The sequence below is a fragment of the Pseudophryne corroboree genome, chromosome 4 (genome assembly GCF_028390025.1).
Source record: "Pseudophryne corroboree isolate aPseCor3 chromosome 4, aPseCor3.hap2, whole genome shotgun sequence".
NCBI classification, from domain to species: domain Eukaryota; kingdom Metazoa; phylum Chordata; class Amphibia; order Anura; family Myobatrachidae; genus Pseudophryne; species Pseudophryne corroboree.
Window position 1 is genome coordinate 721,491,687 of NC_086447.1, and position 24,836 is coordinate 721,516,522.

Consider the following 24,836-nt stretch of genomic DNA (forward strand, 5'->3'; position numbering starts at 1 on the left):
ACTGCTCCCCAGCCTCTCCGGCTGGCATCCGTGGTCACCAGGACCCAGTCCTGAATGCCGAATCTGCGGCCCTTTAGTAGATGAGCACTCTGCAGCCACCGCAGAAGAAACACCCTTGTCCTTGGAGACAGGGTTATCCGCTGATGCATCTGAAGATGCGATCCGGACCATTTTTCCAGCAGATCCCACTGAAATTTTTTTGCGTGAAATCTGCCGAATGGAATCGCTTCGTAAGAAGCCACCATTTTTCCCAGGACCCTTGTGCAATGATGCACTGACACTTTTCCTGGTTTTAGGAGGTTCCTGACTAGCTCGGATAACTCCCTTGCTTTCTTCTCCGGGAGAAACACCCTTTTTTGGACTGTGTCCAGAATCATCCCTAGGAACAGCAAATTGTCGTCGGAAACAGCTGCGGTTTTGGAATATTTAGAATCCACCCATGCTGTCGTAGAACTACTTGAGATAGTGCTACTCCGACCTCCAACTGTTCTCTGGACCTTGCCCTTATCAGGATATCGTCCATTTTCTTTGAAGAAGAATCATCATTTCGGCCATTACCTTGGTAAAGACCCGGGGTGCCGTGGACAATCCAATCGGCATCGTCTGAAACTGATAGTGACAGTTCTGTACCACGAACCTGAGGTACCCTTGGTGAGAAGGGCAAATTGGGACATGGAGGAAGCATCCCTGATGTCCCGGGACACCATATAGTCCCCTTCTTCCTAGTTCGCTATCACTGCTCTGAGTGACTCCATCTTGATTTGAACCTTTGTATGTAAGTGTTCAAATATTTCAGATTTAGAATAGGTCTCACCGAGCCGTCTGGCTTCAGTACCACAATATAGTGTGGAATAATACCCCTTTCCTTGTTGTAGGAGGAGTACTTTGATTATCACCTGCTGGGAATACAGCTTGTGAATTGTTTCCAATACTGCCTCCCTGTCGGAGGGAGACGTTGGTAAAGCAGACTTCAGGAACCTGCGAGGGGGAGACGTCTCGAATTTCCAATCTGTACCCCTGGGATACTACTTGTAGGATCCAGGGGTCCTGTACGGCCCCAGCGTCATGCTGAGGACTTGGCAGAAGCGGTGGAGGGCTTCTGTTCCTGGGAATGGGCTGCCTGCTGCAGTCTTCTTCCCTTTCCTCTATCCCCGGGCAGATATGACTGGCCTTTTGCCCGCTTGCCCTTATGGGGACGAAAGGACTGAGGCTGAAAAGACGGTGTCTTTTTCTGCTGAGATGTGACTTAGGGTAAAAAAAAGGTGGATTTTCCAGCTGTTGCCGTGGCCACCAGGTCCGATGGACCGACCCCAAATAACTCCTCCCCTTTATACGGCAATACTTCCATGTGCCGTTTGCAATCTGCATCACCTGACCACTGTCGTGTCCATAAACATCTTCTGGCAGATATGGACATCGCACTTACTCTTGATGCCAGAGTGCAAATATCTCTCTGTGCTCTATAGTCAATAAAATACTGTCCCTGTCAAGGGTATCAATATTTTCAGTCAGGGAATCCGACCAAGCCACCCCAGCGCTGCACATCCAGGCTGAGGCGATAGCTGGTCGCAGTATAACACCAGTATGTGTGTATATACTTTTTAGGATATTTTCCAGCCTCCTATCAGCTGGCTCCTTGAGGGCGGCCGTATCTGGAGACGGTAACGCCACTTGTTTTGATAAGCGTGTGAGCGCCTTATCCACCCTAAGGGGTGTTTCCCAACGCGCCCTAACTTCTGGCGGGAAAGGGTATACCGCCAATAATTTTCTATCGGGGGAAACCCACGCATCATCACACACTTCATTTAATTTATCTGATTCAGGAAAAACTACATGTAGTTTTTTCACACCCACATAATACCCTTTTTTGTGGTACTTGTAGTATCAGAAATATGTAACACCTCCTTCATTGCCCTTAATATGTAACGTGTGGCCCTAAAGGAAAATACGTTTGTTTCTTCACCGTCGACACTGGAGTCAGTGTCCGTGTCTGTGTCTATGTCGACCGACTGAGGTAAATGGGCGTTTTAAAGCCCCTGACGGTGTTTGAGACGCCTGGACAGGTACTAATTTGTTTGCCGGCCGTCTCATGTCGTCAACCGACCTTGAAGCGTGTTGACATTATCACGTAATTCCTTAAATAAGCCATCCATTCCGGTGTCGACTCCCTAGAGAGTGACATCACCATTACAGGCAATTGCTCCGCCTCCTCACCAACATCGTCCTCATACATGTCGACACACACGTACCGACACACAGCACACACACAGGGAATGCTCTGACAGAGGACAGGACCCCACTAGCCCTTTGGGGAGACAGAGGGAGAGTTTGCCAGCACACACCAAAACGCTATAATTATACAGGGACAACCTTTATATAAGTGTTTTCCCTTATAGCATCTTAATATATAATCATATCGCCAAATAAGTGCCCCCCCTCTCTGTTTTAACCCTGTTTCTGTAGTGCAGTGCAGGGGAGAGCCTGGGAGCCTTCCCACCAGCAGTTTTGTGAGGGAAAATGGCGCTGTGTGCTGAGGAGATAGGCCCCGCCCCCTATTCCGGCGGGCTCTTCTCCCGGTTTTTCTGAGACCTGGCAGGGGTGAAATACATCCATATAGCCTCAGGGACTATATGTGATGTATTCTTTTTAGCCAGAAAAGGTATTAACATTGCTGCCCAGGGCGCCCCCCCCAGCGCCCTGCACCCTCAGTGACCGTTGGTGTGAAGTGTGCTGAGAGCAATGGCGCACAGCTGCAGTGCTGTGCGCTACCTCATGAAGACTGAAAAGCCTTCAGCCGCCGGTTTCTGGACCTCTTCTTACTTCGGCATCTGCAAGGGGGTCGGCGGCGCGGCTCCGGTGACCCATCCAGGCTGTACCTGTGATCGTCCCTCTGGAGCTAGTGTCCAGTAGCCTAAGAAGCAAATCCATCCTGCACGCGGGTGAGTTCACTTCTTCTCCCCTAAGTCCCTCGTTGCAGTGAGCCTGTTGCCAGCAGGACTCACTGAAAATAAGAAAACTATCAAAACTTTTACTCTAAGCAGCTCTTTATGAGAGCCACCTAGATTGCACCCTTCTCGGCCGGGCACAAAAACCTAACTGAGGCTTGGAGGAGGGTCATAGGGGGAGGAGCCAGTGCACACCACCTGATCCTAAAGCTTTTACTTTTGTGCCCTGTCTCCTGCGGAGCCGCTATTCCCCATGGTCCTGACGGAGTCCCAGCATCCACTAGGACGTCAGAGAAAAGATTTTAAACCTGCCGGTAAATCTTTTTCTCCTAGTCCGTAGAGGATGCTGGGTACTCCCTAAGGACCATGGGGATAGACGGGCTCCGCAGGAGACATGGGCACTAAGAAAGAACTTTAGGTATGGGTGTGCACTGGCTCCTCCCTCTATGCGCCTCCTCCAGACCTCAGTTAGAGAAACTGTGCCCAGAGGAGACGGACAGTACGAGGAAAGGATTTGTTAAACCAAGGGCAAGATTCATACCAGCCCACACCATTCACAGGGTTCACTACGATATGCCGGCGGTCGGGCTCCCGGCGACCAGCATACCGGCACCGGGAGCCCGACCGCCGGCTTACCGATAGTGTGGCGAGCGCAAATGAGCCCTTTGCGGGCTCGCTGCGCTCGCCACGCTACGGGCACGGTGGCGCGCTACACTATTTTATTCTCCCTCCAGGGGGGTCGTGGACCCCCACGAGGGAGAATAAGTGTCGGTATGCCGGCTGTCGGGCTCCCGGGGCCGGTATGCTGGTCGCCGGGAGCCCGACCGCCGACATACTGAAGACCACCCCATTCACACCGTATAACTAGGGTATATACAAACCAGTTAACAGTATGAAACAACACAGCATCAGACCGAGACTGATGAAAACTGTAACATAACCCTTATGTAGGCAAAAACTATATACAAGTCTTGCAGAAGTAGTACGCACTTGGGACGGGCGCCCAGCATCCTCTACGGACTAGGAGGAAAAGATTTACCGGTAGGTTTAAAATCTTATTTTCTCTTACGTCCTAGAGGATGCTGGGGACTCCGTAAGGACCATGGGAATTATGCCAAAGCTCCCAAACGGGCGGGAGAGTGCGGATGACTCTGCAGCACCGACTGAGCAAACAGGAGATCCTCCTCAGCCAGGGTATTAAACTTGTAGAACTTTGCAAAGGTGTTTGAACCCGACCAAGTAGCAGCTCGGCACAATTGCAACGCCGAGACCCCTCGGGCAGCCGCCCAAGACGAGCCCACCTTCCTAGTGGAATGGGCCTTAACCGATCTTGGTAACGGCAATCCAGCCGTTGAATGAGCCTGCTGAATCGTGTTACAGATCCAGCGAGCAATAGTCTGCTTTGAAGCAGGAGCTCCAATCTTGTTGGCAGCATACAGGACAAAAAGCGCCTCTGTTTTCCTGACCCTAGCCGTTCTGGCTACGTAAATTTTCAAAGCCCTGACCACATCAAGGGACTCGGAATCCTCCAAGTCTCGCGTAGCCACAGGAATCCTCCAAGTCTCGCGTAGCCACAGGTTCATATGAAAAGAGGAAACCACCTTAGGCAAGAATTGAGGACGGGTCCACAATTCCGCTCTATCCATATGGAAAACCAGATAGGGGCTTTTTTGAGACAAAGCCGTCAATTCCGACACTCACCTAGCCGAAGCCAAGGCTAACAACATGACCACTTTTCAAGTGAGATATTTTAATTCCACTGTTTGAAGTGGTTCAAACCAGTGCGACTTAAGGAAACTCAACACCACGTTAAGGTCCCAAGGCGCCACCGGAGGTACAAAAGGAGGCTGAATATGCAGCACTCCCTTCACAAAAGTCTGTACTGCTGGGAGAGAAGCTAATTCTTTCTGAAAGAAAATGGATAGGGCCGAAATCTGAACCTTAATGGAGCCTAATTTTAGGCCCAAATTCACTCCACTTTGTAGGAAGTGAAGAAAACGGCCCAGATGGAATTCCTCCGTAGAAGCATTCCTGGCCCCACACCAAGAAACATACTTTCGCCATATACGGTGATAAAGGTTTAGCTGTCACATCCTTCCTAGCCTTTATCAGAGTAGGAATGACCTCATCCGGAATGCCCTTTTCCGCTAGGATCCGGCGTTCAACCGCCATGCCGTCAAACGCAGCCGCAGTAAGTCTTGGAACAGACAGGGCTTCTGTTGTAGCAGGTCCTGTCTTAGAGGAAGAGGCCACGGATCTTCCGTGAGCATTTCCTGCAGATCCGGATACCAGGCCCTTCGTGGCCAATCTGGAACAATGAGAATTGTCTGTACTCCTCTTTTTCTTATTATTCTCAACACCTTGGGGATGAGAGGAAGAGGAGGAAATACATAGACCGACTGGAACACCCAAGGTGTCACCAGGGCGTCCACTGCCACCGCCTGAGGGTCTCTTGACCCGGCGCAATACTTCTGTAGTTTTTTGTTTAGGCGGGACGCCATCATGTCTATCTGGGGCAGGCCCCACTGACTTGCAATCTGTGCGAAGACTTCCTGATGAAGTCCCCACTCTCCTGGATGTAGATCGTGTCTGCTGAGGAAGTCTGCTTCCCAGTTGTCCACTCCCGGAATGAACACTGCTGACAGTGCGCCTACATGATTTTCCGCCCAGCGAAGAATCCTGGTGGCTTCCGCCATAGCCACTCTGCTCCTTGTGCCGCCTTGGCGGTTTACATGAGCTACTGAGGTGATGTTGTCTGACTGGATCAGAACCGGTAGGTCACGAAGCAAAGTCTCCACTTGACGAAGGGCGTTGTATATGGCCCTAGGTTCCAGGACGTTGATCTGGAGACAAGTCTCTTGACTTGACCAAAGACCTTGGAAGTGTCTTCCCTGTGTGACTGCTCCCCAACCTCGGAGGCTCGCGTCCGTGGTCACCAGAACCCAGTCCTGAATGCCGAATCTGCGACCCTCCAGAAGGTGAGCACTCTGCAGCCACCACGGGAGAGATACCCTGGCCCTGGGGGACAGGGTGATCAACTAATGAATCTGTAGATGTGACCCGGACCCCTTGTCCAGTAGGTCCCATTGGAAGGTCCTCGCATGGAACCTGCCGAAAGGAATGGCCTCGTAAGATGCCACCATCTTTCCCAGGACTCGAGTGCAGTGATGCACCGACACCTGTTTTGGCTTCAATAGGTCCCTGACCAGAGTCACGAGTTCCTGGGCCTTTTCTATCGGAAGATAAACCCTTTTCTGGTCCGTATCCAGAATCATGCCTAAGAAGGTCAAACGGGTCGTAGGAACTAATTGTAACTTCGGGATATTGAGAATCCAGCGGTGTTGCTGTAACACCTCCAGTGAAAGTGACACGCTGTTCAACAACTGCTCTCGTGATCTTGCTTTTATTAGGAGATCGTCCAAGTATGGGATAATTGTGACACCCTGCTTGCGCAGGAGCACCATCATTTCCGCCATTACCTTGGTGAAAATCCTCGGGACCGTGGAAAGCCCAAACGGCAACGTCTGAAATTGGTAATGACAATCCTGTACCGCAAATCTCAGGTACGCCTGATGAGGTGGATATATGGGAACATGAAGGTATGCATCCTTTATGTCCAGGGACACCATAAAATCCCCCCCTTCTAGGCTGGCGATGACCGCTCTGAGCGATTCCATCTTGAACTTGAACCTTTTCAAGTATAGGTTCAAGGATTTTAAATTTAAAATGGGTCTGACCGAACCGTCCGGTTTCCGGACTACAAATAGGGTCGAGTAATACCCCCTCCCTTGTTGAAGCAGGGGAACTTTGATCACCACCTGTTAAAGACACAATTTTTGAATTGCATTTAAGACTATCTCCCTTTCTGGGGAGTAGCTGGTAAGGCCGATTTGAAAAACCGGCGAGGAGGCACCTCTTCGAATTCCAGCTTGTAACCCTGGGAAACAATCTCAATTGCTCAGGGATCCACCTGTGAGTGAACCCAGATGTGGCTGAAAAGTCGAAGACGTGCCCCCACTGGGGTGGACTCCCTCAGCGGAGCCCCAGCGTCATACGGTGGATTTTGTAGAGGCCGGGGAGGACTTCTGCTCCTGGGAACTAGCTGTGGATTGCAGCTTTTTCCCTCTGCCCTTACCTCTGGCAAGAAAGGACGATCCTCGTGCTCTCTTGTTTTTATGTGACCGAAAGGACTGCATTTGATAATGTGGCGCTTTCTTAGGCTGTGAGGGAATATAAGGCAAAAAATTTGATTTACCTGCCGTAGCAGTGGAGACCAGGTCCGAGAGACCTTCCCCAAACAATTCCTCACCCCTGTAAGGTAAAACCTCCATATGCCTCTTTGAGTCGGCATCACCTGTCCATTGCTGGGTCCATAGGACTCGTCTAGCAGAAATCGACATAGCGTTGAGGTATCTCTCCACGCTGCTACAGCGCTACAAACCCAAGCCGACGCTATCGCCGGTCTGAGTAAGGTACCAAAGTGTGTGTAAATGGACTTTAATGTAGCCTCCTGCTTGCGATCAGCAGGATCCCTGAGGGTAGCCGTATCTTGGGATGGCAGTGCTACCTTTTTGGATAAGCGTGTCAACGCTTTGTCTACCCTCGGGGAGGATTCCCACCGTATCCTGTCCTTAGTCGGGAAAGGATACGCCATAAGAATCCTTTTTGGAATCTGCAGTTTCTTGTCTGGAGATTCCCAAGCCTTTTCAAATAACTCGTTCAGCTCATGAGAAGGGGTAAAGGCTACCTCAGGTTTCATTTCCCTATACATGTGTACCCTCGTGTCAGGGACAGGGGGTTCCTCTGTGATATGCAAAACATCCTTTATTGCAATAATCATATATTGAATACTTTTAGCCAATTTTGGCTGTAACTTTGCATCATCGTAGCCGACACTGGAGTCAGAATCCGTGTCGGTATTAGTGTCTACTATTTGCGATAGTGGGCGCTTTTGAGACCCCGAGGGTCCCTGCGACATAGGGGCAGGCAGGGCCTGACTCTCTGCATAATTCCTGGACTCAGCTTTGTCCAACCTTTTGTGCAATAAATTTACATTAGCACTTAAAACATTCCACATATCCACCCAGTCAGGTGTCGGCGTTGCCGACGGAGACACCACATTCATTTGCTCCACCTACTCACTAGGAAAGCCTTCAACCTCAGACATGCCGACACACGCGTACCGACACACCACACACTCAGGGAAACCTCTTATCTGAAGACAGTTTCCCCACAAAGGCCCTTTGGAGAGACAGAGAGAGAGTATGCCAGCACACACTCAGCGCTAATGACCCAGGAAAAAACACACTATATGTTTACCCAGGTAGCGCTGTAATTATCTATTTGCGCCAAAATATGTGCCCCCCTTCTTTAAAACCCTCTTTCACCGTGTAAGCAGGGGAGAGTCCGGGGAGCTTCCTCTCAGCGGTGTGCTGTGGAGAAAATGGCGCTGGTGAGTGCTGAGGAACAAGCTCCGCCCCCCTCAGCGGCGGGCTTCGGTCCCGCTTAAAAATTCAAAATATGGTGGGGGATCTCTCTTATATACAGTGCCCAGCCTGTATATAAGTTTTTTGCCACCTTTGGAGGTCCATATTGCTGCCCAGGGCGCCCCCCCTGCGCCCTGCACCCTTACAGTGACTGCCGTTTGTGTGTGCTGTGTGGGAGCAATGGCGCACAGCACTACCGCTGTGCGTTACCTCAGTGAAGATCTGAAGTCTTCTGCCGCCTTTGAAGTCTTCTTTCTTCACATACTCACCCGGCTTCTGTCTTCCGGCTCTGCAAGGAGGACGGCGGCGCGGCTCTGGGACGAACTGCGGGGTGAGACCTGCGTTCCGTTCCCTCTGGAGCTAATGGTGTCCAGTAGCCTAAGAAACAGAGCCTAACATTAAAGTAGGTCTGTTTCTCTCCCCTCAGTCCCTCGCTGCAGGGAGTCTGTTGCGAGCAGGCTCCCTGAAAATAAAAAACCTAACAAATACTTTCTTTTCAGGTAAAACTCAGGAGAGCTCCCTGTAATGCACCCAGTCTCCTCTGGGCACAGTAATAAACTGAGGTCTGGAGGAGGGGCATAGTGGGAGGAGCCAGTGCACACCCATACCTAAAGTTCTTTCTTAGCGCCCATGTCTCCTGCGGAGCCCGTCTATCCCCATGGTCCTTACGGAGTGCCCAGCATCCTCTAGGACGTAAGAGAAATATATATATATATATATATATATATATATATATATATATATATATATAGATAGATTGTCACACTTCTATATAATGTCTCTACATGGTATCTCTTGAGTCAGATGTGCAGTGGGAGCCAAGGTGTCACCAACAGCTCCCATCACAGTCACTGCTGGGGCCACTGTAGTGGGGAGGGGAGAGGAGAGTGCCCTCGATCTGCCAAATGTCAGGTCCAATATGTTAGCGTATAAATATATACATACACACATCTCAGTAGATAAAACATTCCTGCTTCAGGAAGGATTAGTAAGTTATTCATTGGAAGGTCTACAGTTTCTATGGCATGTCTCCAAACCACACGAGCAAGCAGCAGGACAATCTTGTTATATTCATAATAAAAAGCCTGTGTGCAAGTAGCCACATGCGCACAAAGATGCTCTACAAATGATGCAAGTATGGTAACAAGACAGTCCATTGTTTCCATGGAAACAAAGGCTAAACTATATCAGATACCATAGTTATTGCTAGAATCCTAATGAGGGGAAATCAGTGATCTATAATCTTTCTTTTTTTTCTTCTTCTTGAGAGCCCACAGGCACTACATGCTTAGAGTCTGTATTCTTTTAACTTGGCTGCAGTAGAAAACAGTCTAATTTTATAAGTCTTAGGCCCAGATTTATCAAGCCTTGGACAGTGATAAATTGCACGGTGATAAAGTACCAACTAATCAGCTCCTACCTGTCATTTTTCAAACACAGCATGTAACATGACAATTAGGAGCTTATTGACTGGTACTTTGTCACTGTACAATTTATCACACTCCAAGTATTTATAAACTGTGCCTTAACGTGATAAATCCTTATATGGGTTATACTGTAGAATCACCTGTGTGCTACTTATACATGAATGCACCATTTTCCATCATCTAATTCCCTCTATTGCTTCTAGAATCACATATTATATTCTGTTGAAAATGAAAACTTAAAATGTTACCATCATACACCCTCAGTCCAATTCCTGCTCGGTGTCCAATCTTGCTATCTAACATTCATCTAGTAGACCTTTGCATGCAGTATTGTGGCGAGCACTTAACTGAAACTCAAACATCACCTGTAAAACATTTCAGCTGAAGGACAGGAAATCCTGTAATAAGTTCTAGCTATATTTATGGAACGGATCCATCTTTATGATTTATTCCCCTAGTAAGATCTAAACGTTGTGTAATGTCACTATGTTCCTAACATTTACGTTTTTATCATGTTCCCCACATTGATGTAAATACTTTTATCAGTGTTCCCTCAAAAGGATCATTACCATTATCACTGTGGTCACTTTCATCTAAAGGCCCATACACACTAGACGAGGAAGTAAAAGATCTCGCTCAGAATGGCCAATCTGAGCGAGACATTTTACAATCTTGTGTATACTCAATGTCGTTAACGATGCGCGCTCCCTTGTCTGAACATTTACAGACAAGGGAGGTCCTAGTTAACGACAACTATGCTGCAGATGCAGCATGGGCGTCATTTCCCCCGCCGTCGATCCCTTCCCCGCTGGCATCGGCAAGTGTGTATGTGCCGCCAATATCGGCGTCGGCGGGGACTTGTTTAGTGTGTATGGGCCTTTAAATTCTACAAATAGAAGATCTACATTTACCTAGGTTTTAAAATGACATCGTCCCCCTAACACTGATGTTAGGTAATATATTAGAATAGCAATAACCTAATTGGCCATGAAGAACTGACAACTCTTGCATGTAGGGACTGTGATTATTTCTCTTTCCCACTGAACTAACACCCATATCAGCTGGAGAGCAGCTGTTTGCAGAGAACACCACTGCTGGAAACCAAACAGTTGTGGCTGTGGATAAATAAACTGGAATCCTTTTCCAGTAGAATGGGAGTTCCAACGGATACATTTACTTTGCTATAATACATAAAACTAACGGATCTGCATAGGCAATGTTAACGGAAGTATTGCCAGGCATTGGTCCTCAAAGTGTATATAGGATAGCACTGTCTATACTTTGACAATTTTGGTGAAATTCATAAAACTAAACTTCTACTACTACAGTGTCCGACCTGGGATACTGAATACAGGTTGGCGCCAAGGCTTCAGCTATACTTACTGCTTTCACACCTCCGCCGGGATTCAGGTCATTCCCGCTCACACAGGATGCTTGGAGATGACAACATCTCCAAGCGCTCCTTAGTCAGCCAATTGGCAGCCTTTTAGGCATGACTCGGGCTATCAACATTTCACACTGCAGCCAATCCAGGACGGACCCGGGAAGAATCGTGGTTGCAACTTGATGCAAGATTTTTTCTCATCGATCCTGGGGGGTCATTCTGAGTTGATCGTTCGCTAGCAGCTTTTAGCAGCCGTGCAAACGTATAGTCGCCGCCCACGGGGGAGTGTATTTACGCTTGGCAGGAGTGCAAACGCCTGTGCAGCAGAGCGCCTGCAAACACATTTTGTGCAAAACAAGACCAGCCCTGTAGTTACTTATCCAAATGCCCGGCCACACCTGCGTTTTTCCAAAACTCCCATAAAACGGTCAGTTGACATCCATAAATGCCCTCTTTCTGTCAATCTCCTTGCTTTCGGCTGTGCGATTGGAATCGTCGCTAGAATCAGTGCAAAACCACAATGGACTTCGTACCCGTACAACGCACGTGCACATTGCGGTGCATACGCATGCGCAGATTAGCCATTTTTTTCACTGATCGCTACGAAGCGAACAACGGCAGCTAGCGATCAACTCGGAATGACTCCCCCCAGGACCCAGGCCGTGCCAGCCTCTCTTGGCAATAATCCGGGTTCTTGGCTCTGTGTGAAAGGGGTATTACCAGCTGTTGGGATCTCGGCGTTCAGGATCCCGATGCCGGAACCCCGACAGCCGGGATGGCACTGTTGGGATCCTGACAGCTGCTATCCCGTTAGCGGGGATATCATACTGAACCCATTCAGAGAAGCACGCAATGTCGATGTTGGATGCAGTGGAGCAATTTTTAGGCACTGCGCATGTGCTGTGATTGTCTTACTGTACAGACAGTCAGGGAGTGTTTGTGGGTGGTTACATGGGGCTTGCATATTTTCACACAGCTGTTGTATACAAGATCACAGCTGTGAAGGCAACTGCATCCACATTAGTACCACGGGGTATAAACTGGTCCACTAGGAGCCATGGGCACTTTAAGACTTTGATAGTGTGGACTGGCTCCTCCCTCTATGCCCCTCCTAACAGACTAAGTCTAGAAACTGTGCATGAGGAGACGGACAACTTCAAGAGAAGGAATTTACACAGACAGTGGCGAGATTCACACCAGCTCACACATGCAAGGCAAACCAAGCTAACCAGCTTGCAAACTCGGCAACGGCTGAACAACATTACTTAACCAAGTAACAACAGTACTAAACCAAAACAAAGCAGTACTGAATAAACCATAGCAGGATCACGAAGCGCTGGGCGCGTGCCCAGCATCCTCTACGGCCGTGGAACCTCAGGCCCGCGGGTCGTATAAGGCCCGCAGAGCCACTTGATCTGGCCCGGCCAGGCTCACCTAACTGAGGGAGATGCCGGGCGCCCGCTAAGATTTTGATACTAGCGGGCGTCCGGCTTCTTCCCCTCAGCAGGAGCCGGAGGCAGGAGCTCACGCCTGAACTTCGGCTTCCGGCTCTGGCAGTGTGCGTGAGCAGCTGTGCGGCGCTATGGGAGAGATGTCATGACATCTCTCCCATAGTTCTGAGGAGTGGGCGGCCAGGCAGAGGGCAACGGTCTGGAAGCAGGAGCGGGCTGGTGAGTATTGTGGGTTTTTTTTCTTCTTTTAATGTGTGTGTGTGTGTAAGCGTCGCTACTAGGGGGCATATCTAATGGGGCATAACAACTGACTGGGGGCATATATAATAGGGCATTAGAAGTGACAGGGGGCATATGTACTGGGGGCATATCTAATGGGGCATAACAACTGACTGGGGGTATATCTATTGGGGGCATAACAACTGACTGGGGGTATATCTATTGGGGCCATAACTACTGACTTGGGGCATAACTACAGGCGGCAGGCTTATTTTTAAGTTGATAATTTTTGTATGGCCCACAAAGGATTTTATAAATATCCAAATGGCCCTTCATAGAATAAAGGTTCCCCACCCCTGCTCTACGGACTACGAGAAAAGGATTTACCGGTAGGTAATTAAAATCCTATTTTCTCTTACGTCCTAGAGGATGCAGGGGTCCACATTAGTACCATGGGGATGTACCATAGCTCCCAGAACGGGAGGGAGAGCACTGAGGCTCCTGCAGAACTGACTGTCCAAACTTTAGGTCCTCAGAGGCCAAAGTATTGAACTTGTAGAATTAAGCAAACATGTTCGACCCTGACCAAGTAGCCACTCGGCAAAGTTGTAAAGACGAGACCCCCTGGGCAGCCGCCCAGGAAGAATCCACCTTACGGGTAGAGTGGGCCTTAACCAATCTTGGACACGGCAATCCTGCCGTAGAATACGCATGCTGGATAGTGAACCTGATCCAGCGAGAAATCGTCTGCTTAGCAGCAGGAGACCAAAGTTTCTTGGGATCATACAGGACAAACGGAGAGTCCGATTTTCTGTGACGAGCAGTTCTCGCCACATAGATCTTCAGAGCCCTTACAACATCCAAGGACTTTGATGGAATTGAGGTGTCAGTAGCAACTGGCACCACAATAGGTTGGTTGATATGAAAAGCCGACACAACCTTCGGAAGGAACTGCTTACGTGTCCGGAGTTCCGCTCTATCCGCATGGAAGATTAAGTAGGGGCTTTTTACAAGACAAAGCCCCCAATTCCGACACACGTCTAGCAGAAGCCAAGGCCAATAACGTGACAGTTTTCCACGTGAGTAACTTGACCTCAGCCTCCTGTAGAGGCTCGAACCAATCCGATTGCAGGAACTGCAATACCACGTTAAGATCCCAGGGTGCCGCAGGCGGCACAAAGGGAGGCTGTATGTGCAGAACCCCTTTCAAGAAAGTCTGAACCTCAGGGAGGGAAGCCAGTTGTTTCTGGAAGAAAATGGATAAGGCTGAAATCTAGACCTTCAGGAATCCCAAACGCAGGCCCATCTCCACACCTGCTTGCAGGAAGAGGAGAAACCGTCCAAGTTGAAATTCCACCATAGGAAACTTCTTGGATTCACACCAAGATACATACTTTTTCCAAATGCGATGGTAATGTTTAGACGTTACACCTTTCCTAGCCTGTATCAGGGTAGGAATAACCTAATTCGCAATGCCCTTCCGAGCCAAGATCTGGGGTTCAACCTCCATACCGTCAAACGTAGCCGTGGTAAGTCTTGATAAGCGAATGGCCCCTGTTGCAGAAGGTCCTCCTGAAGAGGAAGAGGCCTCGGATCTTCCAGCAGAACTCCAGAAGGTCCGCATACCAAGCCCTTCTTGCCCAGTCTGGAGCAATGAAGATTGCCTGAACTCTTGTTCTCTTTCTGAGTTTTAGAATCCTTGGGATGAGTGGAAGTGGAGGGAACACGTTCACTGAATTGAACACCAACGGAGTCCACCGCCGCTGCTTGTGGGTCTAATGACCTGGAACAGTACCTCCAAAGCTTCTTGTTGAGAAGAGAGGCCATCATGTCTATTTGATGTACACCCCAAAGACTTGTCACCTCCGTGAACACCTCCGGATTGAGGCCCCACTCTCCTGGATGGAGATCGTGCCTGCTGAGAAAGTCCGTTTCCCAGTTGTCCACTCCCGTAATGAAGATTGCCGACAGCACCACAACGTGCCTTTCTGCCCAGAGGAGGATTCTTGACACCTCAGACATTGCGGCTCTGCTCTTCGTTCCACCCTGTCGGTTTATGTAGGCCACCGTCGTTACATTGTCCGACTGTACCTGAATGGCCTGATCTTGCAGTAGCTGTGCCGCCTATAGAAGACCGTTGTACACAGCTCTTAGTTCCAGGATGTTGATTGGAAGAATGGATTCCAAACTTGACCACCTTCCTTGGAAGGTTTCCCCTTGGGTGACCACGCCCCAACCTCTGAGACTTGCATCCGTGGTTAGAAGGATCCAGTTCTGAACCCCGAACCTGCGGCCCTCTAGAAGGTGAGGCCGTTGTAGCCACCATAGGAGTGAGATCCTGGCTTTCGGCGACAAACGTATCCTCTGGTGCATGTGTAGGTGAGTACCTGACCACTTGTCTAGAAGGTCCAGTTGGAACGACTGTGCATGAAATCTTCCGAACTGTAGCGCCTCGTAGGAGGCAACCATCTTCCCCAGAAGGCGAATGCACTGATGAACCGATACCCGGGTAGGCTTCAAGACATCCCGGACCATCAATTGTATCACCAACGCTTTCTCCACCGGTAGAAATACCCTCTGCACTTGCGTTTTGAGGATCATCCCTAGGAAAGACAAATTCCTTGTCGGCTCCAAATGTGACTTTGGAAGATTCAGGATCCATCCGTGATCCCTGAGCAGTCGAGTTGTGAGAGTTCACCCTGGAGGACGATTTTATCAGCAGATCATCCAGGTATGGAATTATATTCACTCCCTGCCTGCGGAGGAGAACTATCATCTCTGTCATAACCTTGGTGAACACCCTCGGTGCCGTGGAGAGGCCGAATGGCAGTGCCTGGAACGGATAGTGACAGTCCAAAAGCGCAAATCTGAGATAAGCCTGGTGGGGCAGCGAAATCGGAATGTGGAGGTACGCATCCTTGATATCCAGGGATACCAGAAACTCTCCCTCCTCCAGACATGAGATCACCGCTATCAGAGATTCCATTTTGAACTTGAATTCCTTCAGATAAGGGTTTAACGATTTCAGGTTCAAAATTGGTCTGAACGAACCATCCGGTTTCGGTACCAGAAATAGGTTTGAATAGTAACCCTTTTTTTCCAGATGAGGTGGAACTGGTACAAATGACATCTGACCTTTCCAATTTTTTAATGGCTTCCTGTAGGATAGCCCTTTCCGTCAGCAAAGCCGGCAAGCCTGATTTGAAGAATCTGTGAGGGGGGAGCTCTTGAAACTCCAGTCTGTAACCCTGGGACATAATATCCTGTACCCAGGGATCCAGTCCGGATGACACCCAGACGTGACTGAAAAGTCTGAGTCTCGCTCCCACCTGCACGTTCTCTAGGCCGTGAGGTCCACCGTCATGCTGAGGATTTTGAGGTAAAGGAGGCAGGCTTTTGTTCCTGGGAACCTGTGTGTGCAGGTATTTTGGATTATGCACGACCACCTCTGAAGAAAGTGGTAGGAGGCTTGGAATTTTAAGCTTTTGCGGTCCGAAAGGAAGGACTGCACTGAGAACGTAGAAAAAGGTTTCTTCGGCGTCTGAGTGGCTGAGGGAAGAAAGGTTGACTTACCAGCGGTTGCCGTGGAGATCCACGCATCCAATGCTTCCCCAAAGAGAGCCTGACCTGTCCTTCATGGCCTCCACCATGAAACCCGCAGAATCCTTTACGTTACGTAAAAACAATTCAATGTCACTTCTATCCATAGAATCTAAGCCCTCTAGTAATGTGCCTTTGAGCGTAGTTTCAGGAATAGGTAAAACCACCTTTTTAGACAGTCTAGATACAGAAGCGTCTACTATAGGTGGGTTTTCCCACTTTTTCCTATCATCCTCTTGGAAAGGAAAAGCCACAAGAACCCTCTGAGATCTGGAATTTTTTCTCTGGATTTTCCCGGGATTTTTCAACTAATGCGTTTAATTACTTAGACACAGGGAAGGTCAGGGAGGCTTTTTTATTGTCTGTAAAGTAAGCCTTCTCTACCTGCTGTGGTGGTTTGTCAGTAATGTGTAACACATCCCTAATAGCCTCAATCATGAGTTGCACCCCTCTTGCCAGGGAAGCCTCGCCCAACCCCGCATATCTGCGTCACCTTCTGCCGCGTCAGAGTCGGTGTCCGTGTCAAACAGAACCAGACAAAATCTCCGCATATTGTTTTAAAATCTGCGATTCAGGCTCATAATGCGCAATCCGAGTAGAAATCTGGGATATCATTCCCTTAATAGAAGCTACCCACTGGGGCTTGGATTCGGAAGGCTGACACAAAATATTACATTCCTGTGTAAATGGAATGGATTCCTCTGGAGAAGATACATATTCTGCCGCACAAGACACAAAGGGGTATATGGAATTCCGGGCGAATTGCGGCACTTTTTCGCCCGTTTTAAATTCGACACAATTTGACCGTAGACTTCGGGCAGGTGGGTGCCGGAATTCGACATATTCAATAAAAAACGAATTCGACAGTCCCGCTGTCGAAAAACGGCTGATTTGACGGATTTTGATTAGATTTTTAAAAATGTTTAAAAAAACGGTTAAAAACGGTAAAAAAAAACAAAAAAATTGCGTGGGGTCCCACGAAGTGGCGCTTCCTGATTGGCTGAAGGGACCCTCTGTGACAGTACTCACAGGGGGTCTCTGCATTCGAGGAAAGGGGTCCCATGTGTAAACATGGGACCCCTTTCAGTACGTCTGGTTGGGTAAATGCGTTTTTTTGTTTTGCCAAGTACGTGGATTATAATAAAAGAACTGGACACTGGATCAGCTGAGTATAATTTTATTTTCAGGTACCCCGGACGTCGACATTGGAGACGAGGCCAGAGTCGGCGTGTCAACATAGGTAAGTATGTGTGTCGGCATGTATGTAATAAAGTTATACTTTCACGGTGTCGGTGTCCTGTTTTTATTTGGGGTTTTTTTTGCAGTAGAACTACAGGTACCAGCGGGCCCGTTTCCCCCCGCATGCTGGTACTTGTGGTTCTCCAAGTATTGGCTTGTGGGGAGGCTTGCTGGGACTTGTAGTTCTTCGGCAAAAAACAATATTCTTACAATTTTACACACGGCTATCAGCCCCCCATCCACAGCCCTTGGATGGGGGGGGACAGCCTCGGGCTTCACCCCTGGCCCTTGATTGAAGGGGTCCCCACTCCTCCAGGGTACCCCGGCCAGGGGTGACTAGTTGGGTATTTAATGCCACGGTCGCAGGGCGCTGTATAAAAGTGACCCCCGGCTGTGGCATTATCTGTCCAGCTAGTGGAGCCCGGTGCTGGTACAAAAAATACTGGGGACCCCTACTCTTTTTGTCCCCCGTATTTTGGCAACCAGGACCGGCTCAAAGAGCCCGAGGCTGGTTATGCTTAGGAGGGGGGACCCCACGCATTCTTTTTTTCTGATTTTTACACCATTCCATTAGAAAAAAATAATAATAATAATAATAATAATAATAATATTTTTAAAAATATATAAATAATACTTGTGCCTCCTAAATAGACAAACCAAGTACCTAATCCCTTCTAATATAAATAGATATGCTATTACCAATAAAAAAAACACTAAAAAAAACATGTTTTTAAAAAAAATTATTAGATTCCGCCAGCAAAGTGTGGCGGATTGAAAATGCCGAATTTACTGTCTAAAAGCACTGTTGTCGAATTTACAATCTTCAATTGAATATACTTTTGTCGAAATGCCGCATTTGTACCATTGCAGAAATGTCGAATTTGACAAATGTCGAATTTCAAAAAGTCGAATTTGGAATGCCCGTTTTTTTTGGCGAAAAGTACTGTATTGCATTGTCGAATTTTTTGGGGGGGCGAAAATGTCCCGTTTTTCGACATTTTCGGGAATTCGACCGCAATTGCATATACCCCAGAGTCCCTGGACATGGTAATGTGAGAATTTGCACACACACACACAGGAAAATGTCAGACACAGTTTCCCCCAAGTACCTACAGAGAGACACAGAGTAATGGAGCCAGCACCCACACAGCGCCCCAGAAAGCAGATACAGAATCTGTGCCTGGCGCTGACTGTGTAACCTTAATCGATTACACAGTTGTGACTAAACACTCTCTTCTCCCTTCTATAACCCTCTGGTACCGCACAGGATAGCTGGAGTCGTGTGGAGGGTCAGCGTTCCCTGTCAGCGTCTCTCAGTGATCATCTGTGGGGAGGGAAATGGCGCTGGTGAGCTGCTGGGTCCGCTCTGAGGAGAAGCTCCGTCCCCATACATGGTGCGTCTTCCCGCACTTTGTAGGATTATACTGGCCTGAGGTATAGTGTCTAACAGCAGAACTAACATCCTTGATAGCAATTGTGACCAGTTTTCAAGGGTACCTGCGCTGGCTCAAGGCGCCCCTCACACCGGCGCACCATGTGTACCGCTGAGCCTTCCGGAGCGCAGTGTCAGTACTGCGCTCCGACCCTGATGCCGCCATTTACACCGGTTCCCCGCTTGTCGGGTCGCCGGTGACACACTCACCACCGCAATCTTCTGGCTCTGTCAGGGGGTGGCGGCATGCTGCGGAAGTGAGCGGTCGCCTCGGGGGCTAACGATCATCACCCTCAGGAGCTTAATGACCTGTCAGCGGAGATAGTGGCCATTAACCTCAGAGGGTTGCACACTACTCCTCCCCCTAAGTCCCACGAAGCAGGGAGGCTGTTGCTAGCAGCATCCCTGTACCTAACATCTTAATAAAATAATAAAACTAGAAAAGCCCCTAGAAGCTCCCCTAGCTGTGACCGGCTCCACCGGGCACATTTTCTAAACTGAGTCTGGTAGGAGGGGCATAGAGGGAGGAGCCAGCCGACACTAACAAAGTCTTAAAGTGCCCTTGGCTCCTAATGGACCCGTCTATACCCCATGGTACTAATGTGGACCCCAGCGAAAAAACAACTGATTTGTGTGTGTGTGTGTGTGTGTGTGTGTGTGTGTGTGTGTGTGTGTGTGTGTGTGTGTGTGTGTGTGTGTGTGTGTGTGTGTGTGTTACTGAAGTAGCTTATCAGAACATTCTGAGCTCAATATAAGTGAAAGTGTTTTACTAGTATTGTGTAAAAATAAAAAAAATGCAAGTACAGTTTGAAACCTGAAGAACATGAAACAATAACCAACAATGAACTGAAGCACGCAATAGCCAATATGGTTTAAACAAAAATATACACAAATGATTTTATTGTAAACATTTTATTTACTTTGTAACACGTTTTTGTTACTTTTGATATGAAAGCATGGAGGAATCCAATTCAGCTTGATGGACGCAATTTGCCTTACTGGCGAAATATTACCAGCAATTGAATTCTCCCCTTGCTTTCTTTACATTCAATACAAATAACGCCAAAGCTATTGAACTGGGCCCAGTGGCTCTGTCTCTACTATGGAAATGCTAGAGATGATGCTGGCAAGGCCTCCAGGGCACGGGAAGAGCACTACACTGTGGGAGTAATTCAGCGATCGCAGTCTGAATTCCATTGTGGAGTGCACACCCCGGGAGCCCAGTGAGATGCTAAAAGCATCTCAGGGCTGCGATCACCTTTGCCTGATTGACAGGCAGAGGCGGTCGTGTAACGGGAGGGGGTGTGCCAATGGCATTAGAACGCCGTTGGCAGGGTGTGGTCCGGACAACGCAGGCGTGTCTGGACCATTACAGGGACGGGCCGCTGCATGCAGCTGCGTGAGGTCACAAGCAGACATTGCGACCCGGGATGCGGTAGTAGCTGCGCTGGCAGGGAGCTACTCAGCGGGTGCAAAAGCATTGCCGCTGTGCGATGCTTTTGCACCCCTGCGGGGAGGATAGGGCATGACATGCAGGGCGTCTCCCCACATGGCAGAGAAAAATTTTGCACATCTATGATCAGATCAGAATTAGGCCCTGTTGATTAGTGACAGCCTGGCCAATGTACACATTGTGTATGCAGCAGCTCAATGCCAAGATTTCACCAAGGCAGCCTGATGGGGTTAGGTACAGCACATCTGGCCGTGCCATTACATTCTGGTGCATAAAAGGGGTTAATGAGACCCTACTATGAAAAATAATGTTCTAATTTTTGTAACATTAATGTCCATTAATTTATAATGCAAAGGACAAATAAACGTTTACTATGTTACTGACTATGGTGGCTAATCTCGGGATTTAGGCCTAAAATTGGCAAGGATTCAATCCCGGTATTGGAGCCTCCAATACCGAGGATTTCAGGATAAGCCAGCCCCCTTTTATTTTCAATGCCGGGCAGCGTTGAGCCTCTTTAACAGGCACAGACGCTGCCTGGCTCGCACTGCGCAGTGTGACATGTCGTCAGAGGTCACAATGCACAGACTGACTCCAGCGGCTTGGACCTCACCTCACTGGCCGACTTGAGAAAAATGTTTTGGTAGAATGAATGAGGCGCTCCTAGTGGGTGAAAATACCTGCTGCCTCTCTCTTGCACCACTGGATTAATCCCAGATAGTAATCCAAAAGGGTTCTCACCTCACTGGCCGCCTATCCAACGGATGGTAAGTTGTATGGGCTGAGCTCGGCGGACATGGAAAAATGTAAATTTAAACACAAACCGATCCCGGGATTGATCATTTTTTAATCCCAATTCCCGAAATTGAAAAAAAAAGGCCAGGATTGGCTTCTCCTATTACAGACATGGAATGGCTGTGCTTGCAAATTCACTGACTCTATAAAAAAAAAAGTTGAACATGTGCTAGGTTCCATTTTGTGATCTCTATTACCCTATGCGCCCAATCATCCCAGCTACACAAACCACCATCACTGTGATAACAGGGTAACCTCTTAATTTGCAACACTGATAAAATGTAGGCATCGTTTTGTTTTTTGGGTTGTTCCAATATGGTTCACTCCCCTCCATCCCCATCTATATGGGCAAGCCCTAAATACTATTTAACTTGAGAAAGAAAAGCTACAGTATTTACTGTACCATATACAGTATGACGCAGTCCCATATATATCACTAATAAGACTGTCAACATTACTGATGCTAAATCTAGACCTTTAATATACATTTAAACAATAATTATATACACAACTTTATGACAAGATTCCTCACAAAAAATAAAACAATCTCATGCTACTGACACTGGGACAATAAGCTGTGTGTCCTGCCAATGGCTCTATGCACTGTTTTACAGCCAGAACCTCTCCTCCCTTCCTTAGCTATTGTGGGGAAAAGTAGGAAAACTACAGGGAGAAAGAATAACCAATGGAAGGAAGAGAAGCAGATGTTTTATATATTCAGCAGCTGCATTCTTACAACTCCCACATAATCCTCTACAGTGGTGTGCACCTTTCATGCCATTCTCCAAATAGACAAGACAGGGAGATCATGCTTTTTGCACAATCTTAAAAGTATCGCATGCATATACATAAGGAATGGAATGACTTAAAAACATTGTTTTCCATACGATGAATGTGACACACAAGGGGCAATTAAGCCACAACAAGCTCACATACAGTTCAATGTTCCATATGCTGTATGATGCTATGGCTTTTTACATTGTAAATACATACAGTATACATATAGGTATGAGAGAGAGATATATATACGGACAGAAGGACAGATAGACATCGTTTTCTAAAAAGCAGCATTTCTTATTCTAGATTTGTAAGAGAAAATTTAGTCTTCTGGGGTCATATCCTGTAACCACATTCCATTCAAAGGATGGACTATTGAGACATTGCAGGAATCTGGTATACAATCCATAAATATCTGACTCCATCTGGTACATTCTTCCCTTCTCTAAATCACTGATTTCCGCATTTTTATTTTAACAATGAACAAACAAGCACAAAAAACAGTCACATAATATAAGTTTGTGGCTGCTTTTGCTTGTATTATGTGTTCCATAACCTCACAAGTCAAAAGTAATACAATGAGGAAGGAAGGACACAGCTTTATAAAAGAACACATGAGCAACTGTGACACAATACTCTGAGCAAATACTGCTGTACATCATTCATACAGAAAAGCCGCTATAATGCAAGAGTGGCGTATACAAAGCAGACTACAAGCTGTTTTTCATGGCTATGTAACTGGCCTCACCAAACTACAGAGACATTTAAAGGAATACAATTAGGAGCACATTGCCTTAGCTGGGTCAGGATGGAATACAGCTTGGTACAGACTCAGCTTGGCAATAAAATGACGTTTATACGTTTAGGAAAAATGAAATGAGTAAGTGCAGTTACAGTGATCACAAAAACATTATAAGACACAGCTCTGTGGAAGATTAGAGCAAATCAGTGTAAATCCGTCTACAGTCACTACTGGCCCTTAATTAGAAATAACAGTAAGTAATGTTTTCATAACAGAGCGGCAAATTAGCAAAATCAAACATCTGTTATTACCAAGACCAATTCCATTGCTTAAACAATACTTCTGACGAAAAGAATGACATTTTTTCAACACGATACATTATGGATTAATGTGCTGCATATGGATGGTGCCATCTTTTGCATAATCAGGATAAAAAGCAATAGAAAACAAGAAAAAGGAAAAACCTTCAAAATCTTTTAGAGTCCGTTCCAGGTCATAAAATATACCCTTCTGCAGGCTGCATTATATGTATATAATGCTGGGCATGCGTTATACAATTATCAGCGGATCGGTCAGATAATTGTCGAGTGTATTTTTGCACAACCGACCACAAATTATTGGTCTGTCAGACATTCTAATCATCCAGCAAGGTCCAATAATTGTGAGCTGCTAAATCATCTGCATCTGTATGCACTGCCCCGGGCCGAGTGATCGACAAACGTTTCCTGTTACTTCCCGGAGGAGTAGCGGGGATATGTCTCCCTACCCAGGGAAGGAAAGCAAATATTGTGTGGCCACACACTGTGATATATCTCAGTGTATGGCCACTATACCTGCTGGCTTTCAGGCTGTCAGATAAAATGTCTGTAGGTCTGAAAGACATTTTCCTGACAGTGTATTCTAAGCTTATGGCCATTATATCTTGCATGATAATACAATGTAAGTATCACAGGGTTACCTTATGCAGGCTCAAGCAATGTCATGCATGTTAGGACCAAGCAACAGTTCCCTGTAATTATAATAAAGTATACGACTTGTGTGGATGCAACAGAAAAGCATTCTGCCAAAAAGTGATTGCTAATAAGAGAAAAAGTGACACAACTGGTTATCACTGTAGTAAAAATGTACTGTGATGGGATGTAGAGCGTTCTGTTTAGAAAGCTGCACAGGAATCAGATTTACAGTATACACCAGTCTGTGTATAATCGTGCTGCAAGAAGTCATCAGTACAGGACTAGCGGACATGGCCCAGGCCGGTAGGACAGCAATCGTCACAAAAGTCAAAAATGGTGAATGACCCCTGACAGCAGTGGGCACCACTTCTAGACCTACTATCTAACTACAAAAGTGTGCATACAAACATTCACTAGAACATTTTGCCAAGTTGATTTTACTCTTTTCACTGTACATTTTTCTTACTGCCTTTACGCTTCATGCACCGTTGCCCTGCTTCCATAACCCCTCCATCCCCTATCAGAAACGTCACTATCCCCATGAATATAAAGTCACTATAAGCTGCTTACCTGGTTCCAGTTTAATAACTTTAATTGCCGCCAGTTCTCCAGTGTTGACATTCCGTGCCTGCAAAACACAAAGCAAACAACATTTTTTAAGGTCTACAAGAAACCATGCAAACAAAAAAGTCAATCTGTAAAAGAAAAGGTTACCATGAAAATGTGTAATGTAAGAGACACAACTGAGACTTCAGTAATGAAAGCAGCGCTAAGGCCTTCACATTTGTTTGATGAATTGTTTCTTATCTGAATACTATCCAATTGCCAATGGAAAAATAGATTATCAAACCAAAATTATTTTGTGTACAATGTATGTAGTTTCCCTAAACTGAATGATTGAAACTGACAAGATTATGGGGTATATGCAATTGC

General features: G+C 47.3%; 1 protein-coding gene across 7 annotated transcripts in view; it reads right to left on the reverse strand.

Moving 5' to 3' along the window:
* Positions 1–24,836, reverse strand: part of MAP4K3 (mitogen-activated protein kinase kinase kinase kinase 3) — a 691,402-nt gene that overhangs the window by 535,977 nt on the left and 130,589 nt on the right. For all 7 annotated transcript variants that reach the window (XM_063918040.1, XM_063918039.1, XM_063918038.1 and 4 more), the window contains exon 2: positions 24,474–24,531. In XM_063918040.1, the coding sequence (XP_063774110.1) occupies positions 24,474–24,531 (58 nt within the window). The remainder of the gene's footprint in view (positions 1–24,473; positions 24,532–24,836) is intronic.